The sequence below is a fragment of the Pseudorca crassidens genome, chromosome 15, assembly GCF_039906515.1.
Source record: "Pseudorca crassidens isolate mPseCra1 chromosome 15, mPseCra1.hap1, whole genome shotgun sequence".
NCBI classification, from domain to species: domain Eukaryota; kingdom Metazoa; phylum Chordata; class Mammalia; order Artiodactyla; family Delphinidae; genus Pseudorca; species Pseudorca crassidens.
The window spans coordinates 10,008,754-10,032,423 of NC_090310.1; the positions used below are offsets into that span (position 1 = coordinate 10,008,754).

Consider the following 23,670-nt stretch of genomic DNA (forward strand, 5'->3'; position numbering starts at 1 on the left):
TGTCATATAAAAGTTTTCATAGTTTTACATTTAGGTCTGTGATTGGTTTAGACCTAATTTTTTATAGTGTGCAGAATACCATGTTCAAACTTAAGGCATACAGATATCCAGTTTTTCCAGTACCTTTTGTTGAAATGACTGTTCTTTTTTTTGTTTTGTTTTGTTTAATTTATTTTTGGCTGCGTTGGCAGGCTTTCTCTAGTTGTGGCGAGTGAGGGCTACTCTTCGTTGCGGTCTGCAGGCTTCTCATTGGGGTGGCTTCTCTTTGTTGCAGAGCACGGGCTCTAAGCACGTGGGCTTCAGTAGTTGTGGTGCACAGGTTTCAGTAGTTGTGGCTTGCAGGCTCTAGAGCATAGGCTCAGTAGTTGTGGCGCACAGGCTCAGTAGTTGTGGTGCACAGGCTTAGTTGCTCTGCGGCATGTGGGATCTTCTTGGACCAGGGCTCAAACCCACGGCCCCTGCATTGGCAGGCAGATTCTTAACCACTGCGCCACCAGGGAAGCCCAACGACTGTTCTTTTTCTATTTTATTACCTTTACATCTCTGTCAGTTTTCTCGAGAATATTCTGTTACATTGATCTGTTTCTATCTTTTTCCAAAATTACATTGTCTTGAGGACTATAGTTTATATAATAAGTCTTAAAATCAGATTGTGAGAGTCCACCAAAATTATCCTTCTTTTTCAACATTATTTTGCCTATTTTAGCTCCTTTTCCTTTTCATATAAATTTTTAAAATCAGCTTATTAATTTGTTCAAAAAGCCCTGTGGGGACTTTTTTTTTTTCGGTACGTGGGCCTCACTGTTGTGGCCTCTCCCGTCGCGGAACACAGGCTCCGGACGCACAGGCTCAGCGCCCATGGCTCACGGGCCTAGCCGCTCCTTGGCATGTGGGATGTTCTCGGACCGGGACACGAACCCATGTCCCCTGCATCGGCAGGCAGACTCTCAACCACTGAGCCACCAGGGAAGCCCGGCTTCTTTTTTTTTAAGAGTTTTTTTTTTTAAATTATTTTATTTTTGGCTGAGTTGGGTCTTCGTTGCTGCGCGCGGGCTTCTCTAGTTGCGGCAAGCAGGGCTACTCTTTGTTGCAGTGCGTGGGCTTCTCACTGCGGTGGCTTCTCTTGTTGTGGAGCATGGGCTCTAGGCACGCAGGCTTCAGTAGTTGTGGCACATGGGCTTAGTTGCTCCACGGCATGTGGGATCTTCCCGGACCCGGGCTCAAACCTGTGTCCCTTGCCAATGCAAGGCAGGCGGATTCTTAACCACTGCGCCCCCAGGGAAGCCCAAGATTTTTATTTTTATTTTTTTTGATGTGGACCATTTTTAAAGTCTTTACTGAATTTGTTATAATATTGCTTCAGTTTTATGTTTTGTTTTTTTGGCCGGAGGCATGTGGGATCTTCTTACCTCCCCAACCAGGGATCAAACCTGCACCCCCTGCATTGGAAGGCGAAGTCTTAACCACTGGACCACCAGGGAAGTCCTTCCGCCTTCCCCCCACACCACCACCGTGGGGATTTTGATGGAGATTGTGCTGAATCTATAGACTAATTTAGGTTGAATATCTTAATATTGAATCTTCTGATTCATGAGCATGATATATGTATCTTATCTATTTAGTTCTTTCTTGATTCCTTTCATCAGTGCTTTGTTTTCAGCATACAGGTCTTGTACATATTTTGTAAGATTTATATCTAAGTATTTAATGTTTTTCAGTGTTATTGTAAATGGTGTACTGTTCTTTTACAGTTTCAGTTTCCAACTTTATTGCTAATATGTAGAACTACAGTTGGCTTTTACATACGGACCTTGTATCTTGTGACCTAGTTAAAATTCATTTATTAGTATAGCAACTATTTGGGAAAAAAATCTTTGGGATTTTGTAAGTAGACAGTATTATTTCTTCCCTTTCATTTTCTTGTGTTAATTGCACCAGCTCTTCAACATTCCAGTGTTACGTTGAATAGTAGTGAGAGTAGGCATCCTTACCTTGTTTGCAGTTGTAGAAGGAAATCTTTTCTCTGTGAAAGCTGTAGGTTTTTTGTAGTTGCCCTTCATCAGATTGAAGAAATTTTCTTCAGTTCAGAGTTTGTAAAGAGCTTTTATGGTGATTGGTTGTTGAATTTTGTGAAAGGTCTTTTCTGTATCTCTGGAGATGATTACATCATTTTTCTCGTTTAGTCTGTTAAAATGGTCATCAACATTAATTTTCAAATGTTGGTTCTGACTAATATCTCTTAAGAACATTTTCAAATGTTCTTAAGAGATACTAGTTAGAAGTTTCTTTTCTTGTAAATGTCCTTATTTGGTTTTGGTAATACTGGCCTAAGTGAATTGGGAAATGATATATTTGAAGAATTTTTTTGTAGAATTGATATTATTCCATTTCTGTATATTTTTGGTAAAATTTGCCAATGAATCCACCTGAACCTTGAGGTTTCTCTAATGGAAAGTTTAAAAATTTGCTCCATTTTTTAATTTTAAAATTTCTTTTAATCATTGTAGGTCTGCTCGGGTTACAGATTTCTTCTTAAGAGTCGGCAGTTTGTGTCTTTTAAGGAATTTGTCTACTTTGTCTTAAGTTTTCTTTCTTTTTTAAAATTTTAACATTTGCAGGGTCTGTAGTAATTTAATTATAGTGATTTGTGTCTTTTTGTTTGTTTCTTATTGGTCATTCTAGCTCACTCAGGGCTTTGTCGTAAAACTTGGCAATGTTGACATTTTGATCAAACAATTCATTGTTGTCAGTATCTGTCTTATGGTCTGCATTGTAGGATGTTTAGTATCCTCCCTGGCCTCTTCCTGCTAGATGTATACCAGTAGCATCTCCCTAGTTGTAACAATCCACAATGTCTCCAGACGTTGCCATATGTCCCTTGGGGACAGTATCACTTCCAGTGGAGAACCATTGCTCTTGCTCTAGAACTTTCTCAATTTTTTTCTTTCTTCCTCAAAGATCTAGCTTTTACAAAATTTCAGTGATTTTTTGCTCTTACGTTTCTTTCTTTCTTTCTTTTTGGTTGCTTTAATTTTAATTTGGTTTTATTTTATGTTTCTTAAGATGGGAGCTTAAATCATTGAAATATTTTCCAATATAAGTACTTAATGCCGTAAACTTCCCTCTTAAGCATTAGTTAACTGCACCCTATAAACTTTGGTTATTTTCATTCATTTCAAAACATTTTCTAATTTCCCCTTTGTCCTCTGGTTTACATAGAAGTGTAGTCTTGTCTTTTCTTTTTTTTTTTGGCAGCACTGCATGGCTTGTGGGATCCTAGTTCCCTGTCCAGGGATCGAACCCAGGCCCTCGGCAGTGAAAGTGCAGAGCCCTAACCACTGGACAGCCTGGGAATTCCCTGTAGAAGTGTAGTCTTAATCTCCACATACCTGTGGACTTGTCAGGTAGCTTTGTTACTGATTTTTAGTTTATTTCCATTATGGTTGGAGAACATTCTTTGTATAATTTCAGTTATTTCAGCTTTGTTAAGGTTGTTTGATGGTCATTCAGGCCTGCTATATCTGCACTGGCATTTCTCTTTACTTCTATCCACTACAAAAGTATTGAAATCTCCAACTGCCTCTGTCTATTTCTCCTTCCAGTTCTTTCACTTTGCTTCATGCATTCTGAAGATCTGTTGTTAGGGATCACTATGCTAGAAGCTCCTTTTCCCTTGGACTCCTTTCCTGGCAGCCTCTTTCCAGTGCAGACCGTTGTCCTGATTTGTAATAACCTAGGTTAGTTTTGTTTGTTTTTGTAGTTCATATAAATAGAATCCGTCAGCATGTATCAGGCTTCTTCTGTAAACATGTAATTTGTGAGACATTTTGTTGGGTGTACTTGTAGGTCCATTATTTGCATTGCTGTATTGTACAGTCATCCTTTGGTATCCACAGGGGGATTGGTTCCAGGGCCACCCCCCCAGTATCAAAACCCACAGATGATCAAGTCCCTTATATAAAACGGTGTAGTATTTGAATATAACCTACAAACGCCCACCCCTATACTTTATTTAAATCATCTCTAGATAACTTAAATACCTGATACAATGTAAATGCTAAATAGTTGCCAGCATGCTGCAAATTCAAATTTTGCATTTTGGAACTTTCTGGGATTTTTTGTTCCCAATATTTTTGATCCATGGTTGGTTGAATCTTCAGATGCTGAATGCAGGGATACAGATGGCTGGCTGTATTTCTAAAATGCTTTTTTGAAATGTTTAAAACCCACAAACATAATATACATCTGTCCATGTTTACTGAATCTTACATGATATAACATGTTAACTATGTTATTGACACCCTTCTTTAGGCCCTTCCAATTCCCAGTTTTTTCTCTGTTCCTCCTGAGTTAACCATTTTCTTGAAATTGAGGGTTGTCCTTCCTGATAACGATTTTATATTTTAAATGCATATACATTCCCACGGAAATATCTTTGTATGTGTATCCAGGCACCTACATTTTATGTGTTACATTTTCTGTTTTTAAGCTTGACTCAAATGGTATCATACTGTATATGTGTTTTGTATATGTTCTTGTATGTCGTTCAGTACAAGTTTTTGAGATTGACCTATTTTTGTCACGTACAAATTTAGTACTATCATTGCGACAATTACCTGTGTGATTATGCTGAAGTTCATGTGTCCATTCTCGCACTTAAAATCATTTATGTTTTCTTCCAAAACTTTCGGTATTCCAAAATAGGCTTGGACACATCTCTGTGTACCTGTCAGTTTTCCTCTAAGATGTTCTCAGATGTGAGCGTTGGGAAAGTGATTTGTCTGCAGTGACTGTTAGACACTCCTGGAGTTGTGCGGGTGAAGTGTGCTGCTGATCTTACGACAGAGTCCAAGTCATTTGCTATTATAACATGTATGGTTAAAAGTAAACAACATAATTTGGTAGTATAGTGATATGTGAAGGTATGCTGGGCAAATATTAACCAAAAGAAACCAAGTTTAGTAATATTAATTTGAGGCCAAAAAAGAAAAAGATAACAAATATGAAGAGTAAGACTATATAATTTATATACTAATAAGTCATTAAGTTAATAGGATAATCATTAATTTGTATATACCTAACAATGTAGCCTCAGAAATCTAAATAAAGAATTGATATAATTTGATACAATTGATAAATTTGTAAATGGAGTCATGTGGGAGATTTTAACAAATGATGAATGCTTATAAATGGTAAATAGAGTATTTGAACTCTGAAATTTACAAACATAAGCTAGTTGTTGTACATCCAGAACTCTTTACCCAGCAAATAAATGTTTATTTACAAAACATGGATCTTTTACAAAAGTTGACTTTATAGTTGTTCACAGGTAGCCTTAAAGAATTCCCCGAATATAATGTAATTAGTTAACTTAGAAGTCAATAATAAGCATGTTATTTAAAATAGAAATTCTATACAGTGGGAATCCTAAGAAATACACTTTTATTGACTTAAAGAGGACCTAATTAAAATAATTTAGAACAGAACAATATCGATAATGATACATAGCTAGACTTGTGGAAAAGCAGCTAAAGCAGTATTTAGAAGTCAGTTAGTACATTAGCTATCATTTAATTTATTTCTTCTGTATATTTTTACCCAGGATCACATGACTAGGAGGCAGTGAATCTGGCATTTGAATTCAGGTGTCTTTCATTTATCATCTTGCTCTTAGTTGAGATTCCAAATACAAATAATTTTTCTATTTTCTATGAAATTGTTTTCTTCTATGCTGTGTCCTTTATTTATAATGTGTAGTTTTGTGCCTCTTCGTGAAATCCGTCATGCATTTGCAAAGCTTTTCAAAAGTCTTATTTTCCAAAAAATATTCAGAGGTAGTGAAGTGGTTTGTATTCATATTAATGCAAGGACATGTTTATGTTAAGTAGTCATTGAAAACACAATGTTTTGTTCTCTTTTAAATCTATTACTTTCACTAAAAGCATAATACATGCAGGTGTGTTGTCAAAATCTATAGTATTCTGTGAAGGTTTAATTAACAACAAAATACGTTGTATGTTAATAATTCGGAAAAACCACGTTAAGTTATTAAAAAGCGTTTATGGATCTTCAGGAAGGGAGGATTCTGAATTAATTGTCATGTTTCTATTTCAGTGGAGATTCAAGCTTATTGATAGGTTCATTGCGTTATTTTAGAGGTTCTGAGGAAGGTGTAACAATTTGATTCTGCATTTTTGTTTAGTATGCCAAAATATTAAGCCAAATATTTGGTAAGGAAGAAACAAATGCACCTTGTAAGATATATCTGCCCTTATAATCTGTATGAAGTAAAAGTTGCAGTTTGCTGTCATGAACATTACCCATATCCACCATTTTAGACATATTGTTCCCATTCAATTCATGTCGAGTTAGTCATTTTCAAAATTTCTTTTGACTGTCTATATATGAGTTTATCTGAATACACCTTTTCCATTCACTAAGACCATAAATTGACACCATTCATTTTGTCAGTCTTTTTTTTTCTTTTCTTTTTTTTTTGCCTTTTTTGTTCATGAAAAGGCTGTATTATTCCATATCTCTCGCCCAAATTTGTTTGCTGAAGTGACCCAAAATACATTTTTGGGATTACTTTTGAAGTATTATCTTTGTATCCCAAAGCAGGCCCTTCTGAAACTGATGATGTTGATGACAAACTCCCCCTTTCGAAGTCTTTGCAAGGTATAACTTTTTCACTTCCATTTTCCCACATACTGTTCTTATTTAATGTTTCTTTATATTGGACAGACTGTGTTTTAGTATTTATATCTGTATTATTACTTTTCTAAATGGAAAAGGAAAAAGAAATGTATTGGCCTTTTTTTTTTTAAACATATAAATGAACTTCACAAGCAACAATTTTTCAAAACCAATTTTCCCTTTTGTGAATCTAGTAATGAATCTCGAAATGGGTACATGACACACTTTCATATTTAAGGTAAAGTACACATTTATACCTTATATCAGAATAGTCAGAAATAAGGCTTATATTGCATAGTTAGTAATGTAAATATCAATAAGGTCATGTTGATACTTAGTTTTTAGAAAGGTTGTAAGATATCATTTGTAAATCCCTAAGTTTATTGATTGAATACCTCTTTGGGAATTTCTGTGTAGTGTTCCCTAACTTGATGATCATAGGCTGTTTGTGATGGCTTTTACTTTACTTCTGTCTATTCTGGCTTTTAGCTCATAAGATTTATTTTATTTAGCTATACTTTTAATATAAATGTAATTGCTTATTTCAGATTTTTAAAGAACAAAAAGTACACGTAGAATCATTGTTTACATAATACTCTTGTAATATTCTGACCGGGTGGGACAATCACCTTAATTTTTCTTATTCTTACCCAATCTTGCCTTTTTAAGTACTGGCCTCTTCTCCGTTATCTCTCATTGTTTTGACCTCACATTTTTGTTTCTTTGGCATTATAGTCAAAGAACCCAATGCTCCATAAATTCAAATGTTAACGTTTAATTGGGGGGTGGGGGCTGTGTGTTGATAAAGTGTATTTAAGAAGTTAAATAAAGAAATAATTCATGGCTACAGATTTATAGATTTATCTAGTGTTTTGAGCTCAGGTGAGTTTTCAGAACATGAAATAAGTGGAAAAGAATCCCAAGATAATTATAGCAGCATAAAGTTAGACATTGAAAACCAAAAACATTTTGTCTTTGCATGGCACTTTAAATTCAGAGGTGCTAGGCACTGAGGGACAGTGTTTGTAGTCAGTGCTCTTTAAAAATCAAGATAAAGTGTATTTGAAACCTGTGTCTGGGAATTGTACCTTTAGTATAGTTTCTTTAATTAGTTACCAATGGATGACAAAATAGACCTGATTTTGCTTCCCCTCCCGCTTTGTGCTTTATTCTTCCTTATAGGTAATATATTTTTATTTATACACGAATGCAGTGATTTTCAATCTTTTCTATGTTAGTAGCTCAGACATTTAAGGACAGGATAAATATTCTGGGGCAGTTTGGGCACTTGTCCTAATTGGCTCTCTTGGGTTTTAGATTACTTCTTTCCTATTTATGAGTAAAGCTTCTTCTCTGGTAGGATGAGCCTGTTTACCTTTTGACTGCCTAACCTGATACATTGCTTTATGTTCCAGTTTTTAGAAGCAGGCAGATTATATTACCTGAATTAAAATGCTTTTGAGACTAAAGGTAGTATCTTAAGTTTTAACTTATGAGTTTCCTTTAAGTGCAACTTTGATTAAATAATGGGGATTGAGTTTCCATAGCTTCCACCATAGTAAAAATGGAAAGCAGGAAACATTTCACAGCCCAACCTGAACTTGTTTATCTAGCCTTGATAGAGTCTATGAGCAAAGAAGAAATTTACTCTGGTGTGTGTTTTTGTGTGTGTGTCATTGACAGATGAGCATGGCACTTTGAAACATACTATTCTACTTCTCAAATTCTAACATCTATCAGTAATTATATTGTGTAGTTCCAGTAACTAATAGTAAATCCCCAAACCTACTTCGGTTTAATCTATATATTTACGTTTTAAAATAATTTTTTGAGCTTTCATACAGAAGTGTTACATGTTTTTCTGAATTAGATAACATTGTTTGTATTAACTGCTAAGGAGTTAAGGAATCAGTTTGTATTCATGTTATTATTTGCATTGTTACCTAGTATCTCTTCTTCCAATATCAGTCTTTATTGGTTTATTATATGTGGTATATTTTCTTTTTAGGAAGCCATCATTCCTCAGAGGGCAATGAAGGAACAGAAATGGAAGTACCAGCAGAAGGTTAGATAAAGGGATTATTACTTTGCTGTATTTGTTGTTCTGTACTATAGAGAATATTATCCTTAAAACACCTTATTTGGAAATGAAATGATGATTGTTATGGTATGCCTTCTTAGCCAACAGGTTGTTTTTTTAGTCCTAAGATGATATTTAATATACCTCTTTTACTATACTGAGTAATAGAGCATATGGGGAGGAAAACTTAAGTGGTAAGTACAACTCTTCGTGATGCAAAATGCTGCCCATTTTTTCTTGGTCATTTTTTGCCATATTTTGAAAGAATGGTTTTAATAGTTAGAATTAAAATTATTACTGGCTCTGTTCATATTTCATTTTAAAACATACTATTAGTACCATTTTTTTAAGTAGGGTAATGTATTCTCCATACGATTAATGAAAGAAAGATCTCCTCTCGGCTCATTTTTATATCCACAGCCACTCCGTGGACTGCTTGTCTCTTAGCCAGCCATCCTCCTTTGATTGTAGGATTGAATGGATATTCAACTATGGTACAGCTTTTTTAGTTATTGGAATCTTGAGTTAAACGGTTACCATGCAGAATGGCTTCCTGTTGCTAAGCCGTTTAGATAGTTCCAAAAGAATTTTTGTAGATTTCTCCCAAGGAAAATAACTGGTTAAGGTAACTGGACATTGTTTTAGAATTATTATTTCTCACATAAACTGGTTGTGTCAAGCCTTATTTTTTTAAGAATAAAAAGGAACTCTATTCTGTACCTTTTTATTCCTTATATTTGCTTTTTTGTTTTATTTTTTTAAAATCAGTAATTTGATCGTTTACTTTCTTCGAGTGGAGGGAGTTCTGAAGGTCCCTGGAAAGTTGACTGATCTTTCCGAATTCAGTTGTAGAATTAGAGTATTCTAATTGGAATACATTTCTTGCAGAAGTATTAAAATGCTCATTTTAAATAATATTTTAAATTTCTTGTTGAGTTTTTTTAATAGATGATGGTGTGGATGAAATTTTTTTGTTTTCTTTTACTGTGTATAGGTAATTAGATATTTCCTCTGTAACAAAATCCTCTGTTTTGGATAGGCAGTATTTACAGCAAGGAGATACCTGTATACAAGACAAATTGTACTGGGGTTCATTGGGCAATGTGAATTAGATATTAGGCTTTGAACTACTTTATTTTTGAGGAAATTTTTATTGTCATATTGCAGTGTTAATAGAGTCGAATTGAAGTTCGGTTCTGTTCTTTATTCCTTTACTAACAAGTAAACATAATCTTTGGCAAATCAATTAATCTCTCAACCTTTGCAAAATGAAAAGAGAGTTGATGAAGATACTCTCTAGCTGAGCTTCCAGCACTAACATTCTGATGTACATTTGTTTTGTGTAGTAACACAAATATTCAATTTTGTAAAGTATGTTGCATATAAAGTTAGGTGATACAGTCCTGTGTGCATTTGTTATAGTCACTGTTTTGATATGAAGGTCCCCATTGCAAAAAATTTGATTGTGGTTTTATTTAACATTATAAGCCACTCCTAGGATTTCTGAAAGGAGAGGAGAAATAGTTTAAAAAGAATAATAAAACCTTTGTTTTTATCCTACTGTCTTCTAGTTACAGCAGGAAAATAATTGTGACTTCATTATAATTTTATTCCTCTAAAAATAAAAGTTTTTTGAGTCCATTAATGCAGGTAATTTGGTATTATCTAATAGTTTTCCAGAGTTTCTCTACTTTTTATTTTCTTTTATCCCTACTTACAATGAAAAGGGTCAGATATTTTAACTTAACAAATATGAGATGAATTAAAATGCCAGTAAAATTTTATAGTAGGCTGCTTTTGGAATATCAAATCAGTAAAATGTTGGAACATAATAGAAAGTGCTTTATAATGAATGTCATTTTAGAATTTTATTTTTTTCAAGATTCTACTCAACATGTCCCTTCAGAAACAAGTGAGGACCCCGAAGTTGAGGTGACTATTGAAGGTTAGTTATCTAAAAGCATTGATTCCAAAAGTTTACTTCTGGTCATAAAAATATTTGTCACATTCACATTGCTAAGTATGCATTTCATTCATTTTTAAAGGAAACTTGTGAAAAAAAACTGAAGCATATATGTGTATGTGTGACCAAAGCAGCCCATGTCCCACCAGCACACCCAGTGCTTTGGGAGTTTTAGACAACAAAAGTAAGCCGTGAAAATGAGCAGTGGGCCAACCTATATACTTTCTATCATTGGGAATAGAGAATTTTTAAAAAGCGAAAAATATGACCAGACTGGATGCACACAAAAACAGATTTATAACCTGTTTATTGGGTGTGATACAAGAGACTTAATTAGTACTGGAACCCCTGTGTCTACCTTAGTGAAGTGGAGGAGAAGGTGTTGATAGTTTTCCCCCATAAAATGCAGTTAGAGGCTGGCATATAATCCGTCCTTCAAAACTTTGGAAGCAGCAGCTACAAAAATATTCGAAACTAATCTCTCTATATAGTTAAAGTTGCTTCAAATGTAGTTTTTTCTTCAAAGATAATGCATGAATGCAGATGAGCCAGTTTGTCCTGAATTATTTAAAGATTCAGCTAATTATTAACAGTATCATGCTTTATATTTAATAATTATTAAATGTGTATTGATTTGTTTTTCCTTTGAAGTTATCTCACACTATTCCTCTATAAGTTCTTTTTCCTCAAAGTAGGTTTCTCTAAGGTAAAAATACAGCTCTGTTAACCCCCGCCCTACTCCAGTGACCCTCGACTCAGTGGTAGATGTCACTTTATTGTTTATACATCTAAAAAGAATTTGATGTATATATACACCCATGCATATTTCGTTTTGCGAAAATATATGGGTGTTTTCAGCATACAGCATTATAATGAACAAATAAAATACACACATATCACATTTTCCGTAGTTTTTTTCCCCATAACTTTACATCTTGGTACTTCATCATTATTATTTTTTTTAACTGCTACATAACCTTTCTTGGTTTGCTATCTTTGTCTTTCCTTTTTTTTTTTTTTTTTTAAAATAACCTGTCTCCTACTGGTGTCCACTTGGTTATTTATGGTGTTTGGCTACTTCAAGCTATTCAAAGTGTTTGTCTTCATTGCTTCTAAATTATAAGTTGATTGGTGGCTTTTACCTAATATCAGAAATTTTCTCATACTTTGTGTGTTAACATCTCAATTTAATATACATATTTTATCACTAACATAATTTTACTAACCTAAAAGCAGTTTTGAATTGTTTCTAGTCAAGTAAGTAAGTAATTAACTAATTTGTCCACACCGGGCGGCATGTGGGATCTTAGTTCCCCAACCAGGGATCGAATCCCAGCCTGTTGCAGTCTTAACCGCTGGACTGCTAGGGAAGTCCACAATAATTGAATTCAATTGCATTTTAATTTGTAACTCAACTATGAGAAGAAAATCTATAAATATTATATTATGAACACTAAGAACCTTTTCCTTCCTATAGAGATAAGAAAAATTGATGATTAAAATTATTAGCATAAAGCTTTTAAATAGGACTGATAACCACATGGATTTATCTGAAAACAAATCTTAAAACAGATAAAGGCTATGTTAGAACTGTTTAGAAAATAAACACTTGTTTTTAATAGTATAAGACCTTTAAAGGGATGTCAAGATAATTATGAAATAAATGGCTTATAAACTTGAAATGTGTGTCAATCTTTTCAGTTTTAACTCTTTGGAGGGAGTGATAGATCCATTTCTTTTAAACTGAGACATAGTACCAGAAGTTTGATACATCATCCAAATTTGTCAACAAGTAGAATTTTGCTATTTAGGCTGCTGCCTTATGTTCAGAAGACCAGTGAAGTACCAGGTCTGTGTAACGTAATTACTTTTCAGGGTAGCATTTTCTGTGGGATATGTGTTTATGAACAAACTATTATATACCAACTAATTAAATTGCTAATTAATTGTTATCCATACATTAAAGGAAGGTAAAATGTAATCTGTGATACTAACAAGGCAGGTCAAATGAGAACTCACATGCACATCTTTTTGATAAGTATATTGTATTTTTTTCTGGAAAGATGATTATAAAATCCTAGAAACTAGGAAAATATCCATAGTTAGAAAATTAAATTTTGATACATTCTCATATTAGAAAAAATATATTGGCATTGAAATGGTAGCTTTTTAAAAAAAATATGCGATCTGAAAAAAGACCCCTAGTGTAATATGCTTAGTGGAAAAAAAAAAAAAACCTGCCTTTCAAGAACAAGTCACCTTCAAAAGGAAAAGTGTATCTAGAGAACTATGTTAGTTTTGTTTAGGAAAATACTTGTGCTTGAAAGGAAATAAGATAATCCTGCTTGCCTGGGGGTGACTTTTGTTTTCTCATATTGTATCTTTCTGCATTTCCCAAAAAGTTCATAGAAAAGAAAAAAGAAACTTTGTCATCAAGTAAGTTTGTAAGATTTTCCACAGTACTTTAACCTTGATATCTTTATTTGCAATTATGTGACGTTATGAAGGGTTTAATTGAGATCGACGCAGACACGTTAAACTGCAGGAAATAGTCTATTGAGCTGAGATGTGCTCTTCCATTTGTGATGATCAATTTGTTATTGAAGACAGTGGTGCACATGTATAACTTTTGTGACTTAGGTTTGGGAAATACCCCTTGGAGTAATATGGCTGTGTGTGCCTTAATTTCATAAACATCATGACTACATTTCTGGGTAAAATCAGACTGTTGTCAGGTCTCTGACACATGCATGTCTTTGATAAGTGTAGAGACAGTCTTACCTAAGAGTTGTTTGAGGTCTGGCTGTCATGGGTGTGCTAATAACGGGAAGTGTTTTGCTTGAGAAGAGGTCTCCTTACAGTGCAGTTCACTTTCAGTGCATTTTCCCCCGAACTTGAGTCATTCACACATGTTTATCCTGCTGTGGCCTAACCGCCTGATTGTTCCTTAACTTAATTTGTCTTCAAATTGATTTTTAAATGTAATTTATTTATATTTATTTATTTGGCTGTGTCGGGTCTTAGTTGTGGCGTGCGCGGGCTTATCTCTAGTTGTGGTGTGCGGGTGTTCTCTCTCTAGTTGTGGCACGTGGGCTCCGTAGTTTGCGGCATGCTGCCTCTCTAGTTGAGGCACACGGGCTCCGTAGTTGTGGCACGCGGGCTTAAGTTGCCCCGCGGCATGTGGGATCTTAGTTCTCCGACCAAGGATTGAGCCCGAGTCCCCTGCATTGGAAGGCGGATTCTTTACCACTGGACCACCACGGAAGTCCCTTCAAGTTGATTTTAAATAGATTAAAAAGGTTAATTTTGTGTCTTCTTAATAAGTAAGACTCTTTTTGAAATTTAAAATTTTCTTTCTTAAATAAATTGAAAAATATACACAAATATTTACACACCGGAATGCATTTCACAATACCATCTGTATATGGACTGTACTTTTTTGGGGTTTTTTAAAATAATTTATTTAACAATCTAGGAAGTTTGCAGCCATCAGCAGTTCCAGTGCAATTTCAGGTGCAGTTGGAATTCAGGAATCTCCATAGAGCTGTCAGTGTAGCAAACCTTGTAGGTAAAATACATGTATACTTTTGATAGCACACGTGAAGGGATCTTTCTAAAATTGACTTCGTTAGTTTCGTTCTCAGCAAACTGACCTGGGCCACTCAACATGGCTTTTATTGTTCCTGATGTTAGCGCATGTTCTCTTTTTACAGTAAATTCGTGACCTCCCGAAGATATCAATTTTACATGCGTGGCATCAGGGCCCTCACAGCCACCGTAGGTTTTCTCTTCTCCATCCACTATGTTCTTATGAAATTCTGCTTTGCGTCCACAGGAACTTTAGTAGTTTCTCATCAGCTCCGCAGCAACCACTGTCACCGCACCGGGTCCCCGCACGCCACCACAGCCCTATGGCAGGGCCACTTTGGATAACACTGTTGTAGAGTTTGAATAGTTGGATTTCATCCTCTGATGGTATCCTTTTTAATGAAATTTATGCTTAGGACATTCATAAAAACTTGGCTGCTGCACAAAATTAAGGACTACACTATTCAAATGTTCATTTAATCAGTCCACAAACGCCAGGCACCTTGTATGTGCTGGGGGCTGTACTAGGTGCTAAGGTGTGAACGAGATGGGCAAGTCCATTGGAGAGTTTTGAACAGAGAAGTGATAAGTTCTGTCCTCCTTTTTGAAGAAACAGGACTGCTGTAAAGACTGAGAGCAGACCATAGTGGAAGCAAAGCTATTGTAGTTATCCAGGGCAGAGAGGGAGGTGCTGTAGAACTGGATGGTGACAGTAGGGGTAAGGAGTGACTGAGTTCTGGGCATTTCTGAAGATAGAGCAATCGTCTTTGCTATTTGTCACTGTTTACTTATTATGCTTATCTTATAAATGTCACATGAGAGTTCATAGAATCAATGTAATTGGGTAGGTTATCTTTTGAATACTTTGTATTTTCAACTTTATAGTTGCTGACAATCACTTAGTAAGCATCCAATTATTATGTAAAAATTAGACTTTTGGAGGATTTAGGACCTGGGTCCATGGGTGGGAAATGCCATCTATTAATTTGAAATGTATAGGGGTAATTAATTAAGAGAAAGAGTACCTGGTTTATTTTGATTTGTTTCTTTTACTTTGAATAGGTGTCAGATTATTTGATAAAACATTACCAATTTGATTATGTTGAAAAGAGTATCAGAAAAAAATTTTATATGCTATTAATGCATTCATCAAGAATTGGATGAGTTTAGTAACACATTTTAGCTCTGAGGTCTGTGTTATCTATAGGCATATTTGTAAGTATGTTGCAAAAAGGAAAACAGGATTTTTTTAGATAGTAATTTTGGGTTAGGGTCTGTTACTGCCCTTTTTCAAGGGGTGGGAGGCTTGTTTGTTTTTGGGGTTTTTTGCGGTACGCGGGCCTCTCACTGTTGTGGCCTCTCCCGTTGCGGAGCACAGGCTCCCGACACGCAGGCTCAGCGGCCATGGCTCACGGGCCCAGCCGTTCCACAGCATGTGGGATCTTCCCGGACCGGGTCACGAACCCGTGTCCCCTGCATCGGCAGGCGGACTCTCAACCACTGCACCACCAGGGAAGCCCGAGAGGCTTGGTTTTAAGACTGAGGCATAGCTGTCACATATTCCTCACTGAATCGCAGCTTTTGCATGTTAAAATATCTTGAAATTCATTTTATAAGCTTTTAGTTTTGATGATGTAAATATTTTTAGTTTGGGCTTAAATTGGAAGTGTCCAGAGATATGTGTCTTTTTACACAAAAGTGGTTGTTTATAATGTTGAAGCACCATGATAGTTAGAAAACAGTGCTGCCTGCTGGACTGATTGTTAGAGGCAGACTGGTTTCTGCTGCAGAGAAATAATTTGGATCCTTTGTGAAAGAGATTTTGAGGTCAAGAGTAACAGTTTTTCATACTTTTTCAAAATCAGAGTTTTTTGCTGCAAGAGTCGAAAAAAAAATAGAAGGTGTGGTTGAGTTCATAGCTCTTCTTGATCTAATTCTATGTTTCGTATGAATTAAAACACTCTAAAATCAGGTAATAAATATATGAAATGGGTTAGTCTTTTAATAAAATGTATGTTGTGGTATTTTATCATCACACATGATTAATTTCATCTCTGTTTACATTTAATAGATTGACTTCATTATTTGTCACTGGAGAAAAATGTGATAATCACTTTTTAATAGTTTACAGTCTTTGTTAAATCATTTGTTATCTTGTTAAAAAACACTCTCCTAGATTTGTCTTTTTTCTATTTATGGTCGATGAGGTTACTTTTATAAAATATATTTAGACTATTAAATCCTTTTGTTTTAAAATGCTAATCTGATTGAACAAATGAGGTCTTGGACACTAAAGAAAAGCTCTCTTGCCCTTTCCCCTTGGCCTCAATTTCAAACCGTTCAGATTACAATTGGGATGGATATAATAGAGCACTGACTTTTCATTACCATCCTAAAGCTATATTTTATTTTATACTCTTTTGGTTTTCATGTTATATAATTCAATTAGCAATAATTTTAAATGATAATCTATAGAGATATTTAGGCTGCATTAACCTGTAAGGAAAATACTTTTGTTTTAAATGTCATTGCTTAATGTTTGTAAAGAAATATTAATACTAAGCATTTAAAATGCTTTGACAATATTCATAGGTGAAATGAGTATATTTCATTTTACCCTTTGCAAATTAGCCTGAAAATACTCTCAGGCGTCTAAAAATCTATTTAGAAATTGGAAAGGGGGGGTTTTGTCAGCTGTGTTCAGAATTGAAAGCCAGACGTTAGAGAAATACCTAATACGTTTTCCAAAATGTATCTACTTAGGTGTGAATCTAATTATTTAATAACCTATTTAAGAATCTTTTGACCATTTTTAATCCTTGTAGTAGTTTACTCATTATGAGCCCATGTTACATAGTCAAGTTTTATTTTACTGGTAGTTTGTCATTTTTAAATTGTTTTTTACTACAAATTTTTTTTTTGTTTTTTCTGGATTTGAACATGGGTTTCTACAGTGGAATTCAACGCGTGAAAGTTTTTGTAGTGTTGTAAGTTGTTTATATGATAACTTGTTCCTGAAATAGTATTCCCTTTCCCAGCACATAAATGGGTCCTAATATGACTTTATCTGGTATCAGTGACATTGATACCTTTTTCTCTTATTGGTTTGAATAGTCAGTCAGTAAATGATTTTAGGTAATCAGAATATCTGTTGACATTACAGTTGGCCCACCGTATCTGCAAGCTTTAAACAACTGCAGATGGAAGGTATTCAGAAAGAGTTTTTTAGAAAATTCTAAAAAGCAAAACTTGAATTTGCCATGTGCCAGACAACTATTTACATAGCACTTACATTGTCTTAGGTATTAGAAGTAATCTAGAGATGATTTAAAGTGTAAGGGAGGATGTGCGTAGGTTGTATGTGAATCATATGCCAATTTATATAAGTGACTTGAGCATCCGTGGATTTTGGTATCCACAGGCTTTGTCTGTAAAGGAAGAACCCAAAGTCAGTGAACAAGGGCAGCCATGTCTGTGTTCTCTGATGCTATGTAGGAATGAGATTTAAGTATTTTAGGCTTTAGTCAGATTTTCCCTTGATTAACATACAAAGTATATAAAAGTTATCCATTGCTGTCCAAGGCATCATTGTATATTAGGCTAAATTTGAATTTCTTATTGTTTTTTGAGAGTTAACCTGTTTAGCTGAAAGAATGATACCCATAATTTCATCTCAGCTTCACTGTCTATCATATGACATGATTAAGTCATATAGCATTCTCTGGTCTTGTTTGTTTAGCTATAAAATGAGAATGAAAATTATACTGAAAAGTGGAACTTAGTGTATCTTATGGTATCTTTTTGTTACTGCTGTTGCCTTTAACCCGGTGATTATTTTCTTCTTCATCCCACATTTTTTTAAAGTATAGATATCTGAAAATGGTATTTTCAATAATTTATAGATGGTGTTTGAGCAGAAATCTCAGTAATGTGCCAACTGATATTTTCAGGGACCAGAAGAAGATGACAGTCGATAGCTTTTCTTACTTGATCCAGTGTCCTTTATTCTAGCACCAGATGTATTGAAGTATCACGGCAGAGTTGAATTGCAGGCACAGCCGCAAAGAACTCTTACTACAAACTCTTGGGTAGTCTATATTCTGTGATTAAATATATGATCGCTCATTTTCTCCATACATGGGTATTGTATTGGATGAATCAACAATACCTGTTTCACAAATAATATAATCTTACTGCTTTTAGTTTTGTTGGTTAAAAGTTTTTAACATACAGTTATCCAACCTCCTTTATGTATGCTTGAATTTTGTATAAGCTTAAATATTTTTCCATTCAAGATATATTTTCTCCCCATTTTCTTATATATTTGTATAGTTGTTGGTAGCTGTCTCCATTAAAACCTTTTTCTTGGAAGACTTAAAATACACTATAATTCTAGACAGCTGTCTGAGAGGAGTTAGGAGAAGGGGAAATTTGTATGACTTAATTCAAATTAAGCAAACTGAAAAAAAAGGAGCAAGACATAGGAAAACGAGGGTTATTCACTTGAGCACCTCCGAAAAGAGTAGGAAAGCTGGAGATGTAACTGGGAAAAAATACGCTGAAAATGTCAACACAGAAATAGCGGTTGCTGTCCCAGTCGCATTTAAATCCCCCCACGTCTTTTGAATGCTGAGAATTTTACAGGCAGTGGCTTTTAGACTCACTCATTTAGACTGTTCCTCCAGTGATGATAGTTTTTTTTTTCAAGATGATGATTATTCTCCACCTACCAAGAGACCAAAGAGCAATGAACCTCCCCAGCCGCCAGTCACAGAACCTGCCAATGCCGGCAAACGGAAAGTGAGGGAGTTCAACTTTGGTAAGTTGTCAGTGAAATGTGGTCCTCTTTTCTTTTTTTTCCTTCCGAACTTTTTCTGTTACTGAAGAGTTACAGCATTCTTTGGGGAGGATGCCTTAAATATATTACTACCTTATAATCTAAGCTGAGGAAAGACATGGACAGTTTGAAGTAACCTTAAAGACACTGCTTACACGTTTGTGTATACCAAAGCATAAGACATTGTATCTTCTATTGTTGACTAGAATTGGTAGACTTAAGAGAATTTCCTGGCAGTCCAGTCATTAGGACTCGATGCTTTCACTGCTGGGGCCCAGCTTCCGTCCCTGGTCAGGGAAGTAAGATCCCACAAGCCGTAATGTGGCCAAAAAAAAAAAAAAAAAAAAGGGTAGACTTAAAAATCAGTGTTAATGACTTAGTAATTCAGTTATTTGTCTGAGATTTGGATCACTTCTTTATTTCAGATACAATTTTTATATTAATTTTTCTTGCTTTGTGTAACTGCTGGCCTCTAATCTAATCAAACCACAGTGGTATCCTTTTGAAGGGACTAAGTAAAATGTTAGTGGCAAGATGTGTTTGTGATCCATATTTTGAATAAATAGAACATTTAGCTTTATACGTTTTTTAAATAGTACTTTAATATTTTAAGTTGTCTTAGTCATAATTACTAAATATAAATTGAAGTTACATATATAGTAAGTTTATATATATTCTTTAGCATGCTATTATAAGTTGCAACTGTATATAAAGTCTTATTTCCGTGCAACTTAGACATGTTTTAGAAGGTTTCCTGCACAGTCTTGGGGACCTTTCTCTTTTTCGCCTCACTTTGAGGTGTTTAATTGACGGGTCTTTTCTGCCCTCCTGCTTTTCGGAATTTATAAGTTTAAAAAGAGGTACTCAGTGTGAAGTGTTCTGAAAATAATTTTTAAACAACCCTATAATCTCTCATTGAACCAATTATAAGAACCGCAAAAAAAGATAAAGTCCTTAGGAAAACAGTAAAATTATATAGACAGGTGGATTATTAAAAATCAGGATATGTTATGTAGAAAATAAGTCGTTAGATGTTGGGTCATCTTAAGAACGTTATTAGTGCCTCCAAACAGGGATTTATCATTGAGTTTTAACTTTCTCTCAATTTTCAGAGAAATGGAATGCTCGAATTACTGACCTGCGTAAACAAGTTGAAGAGTTGTTTGAAAGAAAGTATGGTAAGTCTAAACTCAAAAATTCCTGTAAGGTTTTGTCGGTAAGCTTTTTAACAATGGAATTACTGTTCATCTAATGTGAGCAAGTCCCATTCTACCAGTGTTTGTGCGTTCCTTCCTTATCTGTCGCTGGAAAGGTAATGGATAGTGTCTGTCCAGATATTAGAAATTTTCTTTCCAGATCACAACAAAGCTTTAGAAGTTTCCTTTCTTTAATTATCAATTAATATTTCCGTTAAACTTCCAGCATGCGTGTTTGGGAGTTTATTTATATATTTGTTGCAAAATCTTGAATCTTGGAGATTTAACTGAAGAGTGTTTTCTTAAGCAATAGTCTTCATTAAACCTGATGTGTTAAATCTTGTATTCATCTAGATGCCCTTATTTTCCCTACTCTCGATAGATACCTGAGTTTGTTAGATCTCAAATTCTCTTTTCCTTTTATTTTAGTATTCCGTCCTATAGCTACCTTTATATAGTAATCAGAGAAACAAAATTTATTATCACCTGGTATCAAATGCTCACCTAGAAATAGCAAAAATTGTTTAAAAATATCTGTTTTGTTGGGTTTTTTAAATGTGGAGAATTCTTTGCAAATGACTGGCGAAGCTGTGAAATTGTATAGTACACTGAATTGTCTCTTGAAAGTCTGTAGTACTGTCCTGCATTACTGAGCTTCTCTAAGTGAATTTTTAATTTAATTTTATTTTTTATAAATCTGTTTTATCCATTTTTACTTTTGGCTGCATTGGGTCTTCACCACTGCGCGCAGGCTCTCCCTAGCTGCGGCAAGCGGGGGGCCACTCCTCGCCGCGGTGCGCTGGCCCCTCACCGCGGCAGCCTCCCCTGTTGCGGAGCACGGGCTCTAGGTGAGCGGGCTTCAGCAGTTGTGGTGCGTGGGCTCAGTAGCTGTGGCTCACGGCTCTAGAGCGCAGGCTCAGTAGTTGTGACGCACGGTCCCAGCTGCTCTGTGGCATGTGGGATCCTCCCGGACCAGGGTTCTAACCCGTGTCCCCTGCATTGGCAGGCGGACTCCCAACCACTGCACCACCAGGGAAGCCCCTCTAACTGAAGTTTTTAAATGATAAACCACATTGGGCTTATTTACTTTAAGTAATTTGAACAGTTCCCTATCACGGATTATAACAGTCCTCAGTGAAGATCTAGAGTTAGAGTAGACTTCATGAGGAATTCAGTAACTTTTTCTTTATTTTTTTATTTCTTTCTTTTTTTTTTGCGGTACTTGGGCCTTTCACTGTTGTGGCCTCTCCCGCTGCGGAGCACAGGCTCCGGACGCGCACGCTCAGTGGCCATGGGTCACGGGCCTAGCTGCTCCATGGCACGTGGGATCTTCCCGGACCGGGGCACGAACCCGTGTCCCCTGCATCAGCAGGCGGACTCTCAACCACTGCGCCACCAGGGAACCCTTCTTTAATATTTTCAGTTATTTTCTTAAGGTTCTCAGTATTTTTCCCATGTTTCAGTAGTCAGAGTCTACTGCCTGTGATTTTGTTTTATTTTTTTTTGTTTGTATAAATTTATTTATATTTTATTTTTGGCTGCGTTGGGTCTTCGTTGCTGCGTGCGGGCTTCCTCTAGTTGTGGTGAGCGGTACTCTTCATTGCAGTGCGCGGGCTCTAGGCATGTGGGCTTCAGTAGTTGTGGCTCGCGGGCTCTAGAGTGCAGGCTCAGTAGTTGTGGCGCATGGGCTTAGTTGCTCCGCGGCATGTGGATCTTCCCGGACCAGGCCTCGAACCCATGTCCCCTGCATTGGCAGGTGGATTCTTAACCACAGTGCCACTAGGGAAGTCCTATTGCCTGTGATTTTATTTAGACCATTTCAAAGTAAAAACTCACAACATATTCTTTCTACATGGAAGCACTATATAACGTGGTGGTTAAGATTACAGGCTATGGGGACAGACTGTCTGGCCATGTTCTCTTAGTCCTCTCTGAGCCATTTGTGAAAGGCATGAGAACTATAGCTCTACTCTGAAGATTTGATGAGATAGATGAGATAGTGCTTGTGAAGTGCTTCCTATAATACTTGGGATGTAAGTACGTAAGAAATGCTTGCTGTTTATATTTTTGTTATTGTATTCTTAATTTAGTACTATTATGAATAAAAGTAATTTACTTATCACAGTTTTATAAATTTCTGTGTTTCTCATAGAGAGAAGCAAAGGTTATGTTTTTACTTCTGTTGTGATGATGATATATTTATTTGATTATTTTGCATATAAGAGAATAATGTTTACCAATCATTGTGAAATTATAATAACAATATTCACATTTCATAATATCAAAGCATCTTTAATGGTAATTGCCTTTGGGGAAGGTATTTTCATTGTTAAATGTGAATATGATTTTCAGATGTAGTATATCAATGAAGGATATTAAATCTAACTCAGAATTAATGTGTAATATGGTACACTTGAAACTTGAATACAAAGATTAATGTTTAGCAAATAAACTTCTACATAAAATACCAGCAAAAAAGTGGACCTGTTCTGAGAGGTGATTCCTGAGGGAGCAGGGGCTGAGGGGAGTCCACCGTAGTCATTTTTGCTTTGGAACCTTTCTGGCAAGGTCAGTAGCATCTGTGCTGTTCTGTTCACTGGAAAGCAGTTTATATAACTGTGCTATATGTTAATTACATGAACTAGAAACCTTTGAAAGAATTAGTGGTGTTTGCTATGTAGTCATGGAGAATTTGGCATGGCTTTACTTAGTATCAAAATGTTTGCAATTTTTAATGCTAGCTAAAAATGTGCTTGTGTTGTAGATGAACGTAAATTGATGCTTTTTGAAACTTTTTATTATGAAATTCATACTTCCAAAGACCCTCTATTTAAATATCCATCACCCAAGTTCAACAGTGTTTAATATTTTATAATATTTTCTTTCTTGTCCTTTCCTGTCCTCTTTGTGATACAAGAACATTTTAAAACTCTGATGTCCAAGACATCATGTCATTTCACCTCTCAAAACTCTAAATTGTAAAATTCCAAGTTGGGTGAGAGGAATGCATTGTCTTAATCTCAGTTCCATTGTCACACCTAAAAACATTATACTGTTTAATACCCAGTGATATTTAAATGTCCCCTATTGTTTAGAAAAACTGACTCTTTGTAGTTTGTTTAATAAAACTATCAAAGTCTGTTCATTGTATTCGATTCTTAAGATTCCTTGTGCATTTGGCTTGTTGCAGTTGTTGTATTATTTTACTCTCGGTAAATGAATCTTAGAATTTTTACAGTTCAGAAAAATGTTCTGCTTCAGTTATTTTATTAAAAAATCCTTTTTACATGAACATTTATGTTTTTAAAAT

The 23,670-nt window shown here is 35.3% G+C and overlaps 1 protein-coding gene and 1 pseudogene across 9 annotated transcripts in view; one reads left to right on the forward strand and one right to left on the reverse strand.

Moving 5' to 3' along the window:
• The window catches only part of GTF2I (general transcription factor IIi), a 144,140-nt gene that overhangs the window by 90,562 nt on the left and 29,908 nt on the right, over positions 1–23,670 (forward strand). For 3 of the 9 annotated variants that reach the window (XR_010934837.1, XM_067705947.1, XM_067705946.1), the window contains 5 exons: positions 6,619–6,678; positions 8,705–8,761; positions 10,659–10,721; positions 19,036–19,146; positions 20,277–20,342. Coding sequence is in view for 8 of the 9 variants with exons in the window: in XM_067705947.1 (XP_067562048.1) it covers positions 6,619–6,678; positions 8,705–8,761; positions 10,659–10,721; positions 19,036–19,146; positions 20,277–20,342 (357 nt within the window). In the remaining variant the exon portion in view is untranslated. Of the gene's footprint in view, positions 1–6,618; positions 6,679–8,704; positions 8,767–10,658; positions 10,722–19,035; positions 19,147–20,276; positions 20,343–23,670 lie in introns of those variants that run through there. The other 6 variants (XM_067705941.1, XM_067705943.1, XM_067705944.1 and 3 more) reach the window with 6 other exon arrangements.
• LOC137206483 (elongin-C pseudogene) lies at positions 14,203–17,214 on the reverse strand (annotated as a pseudogene).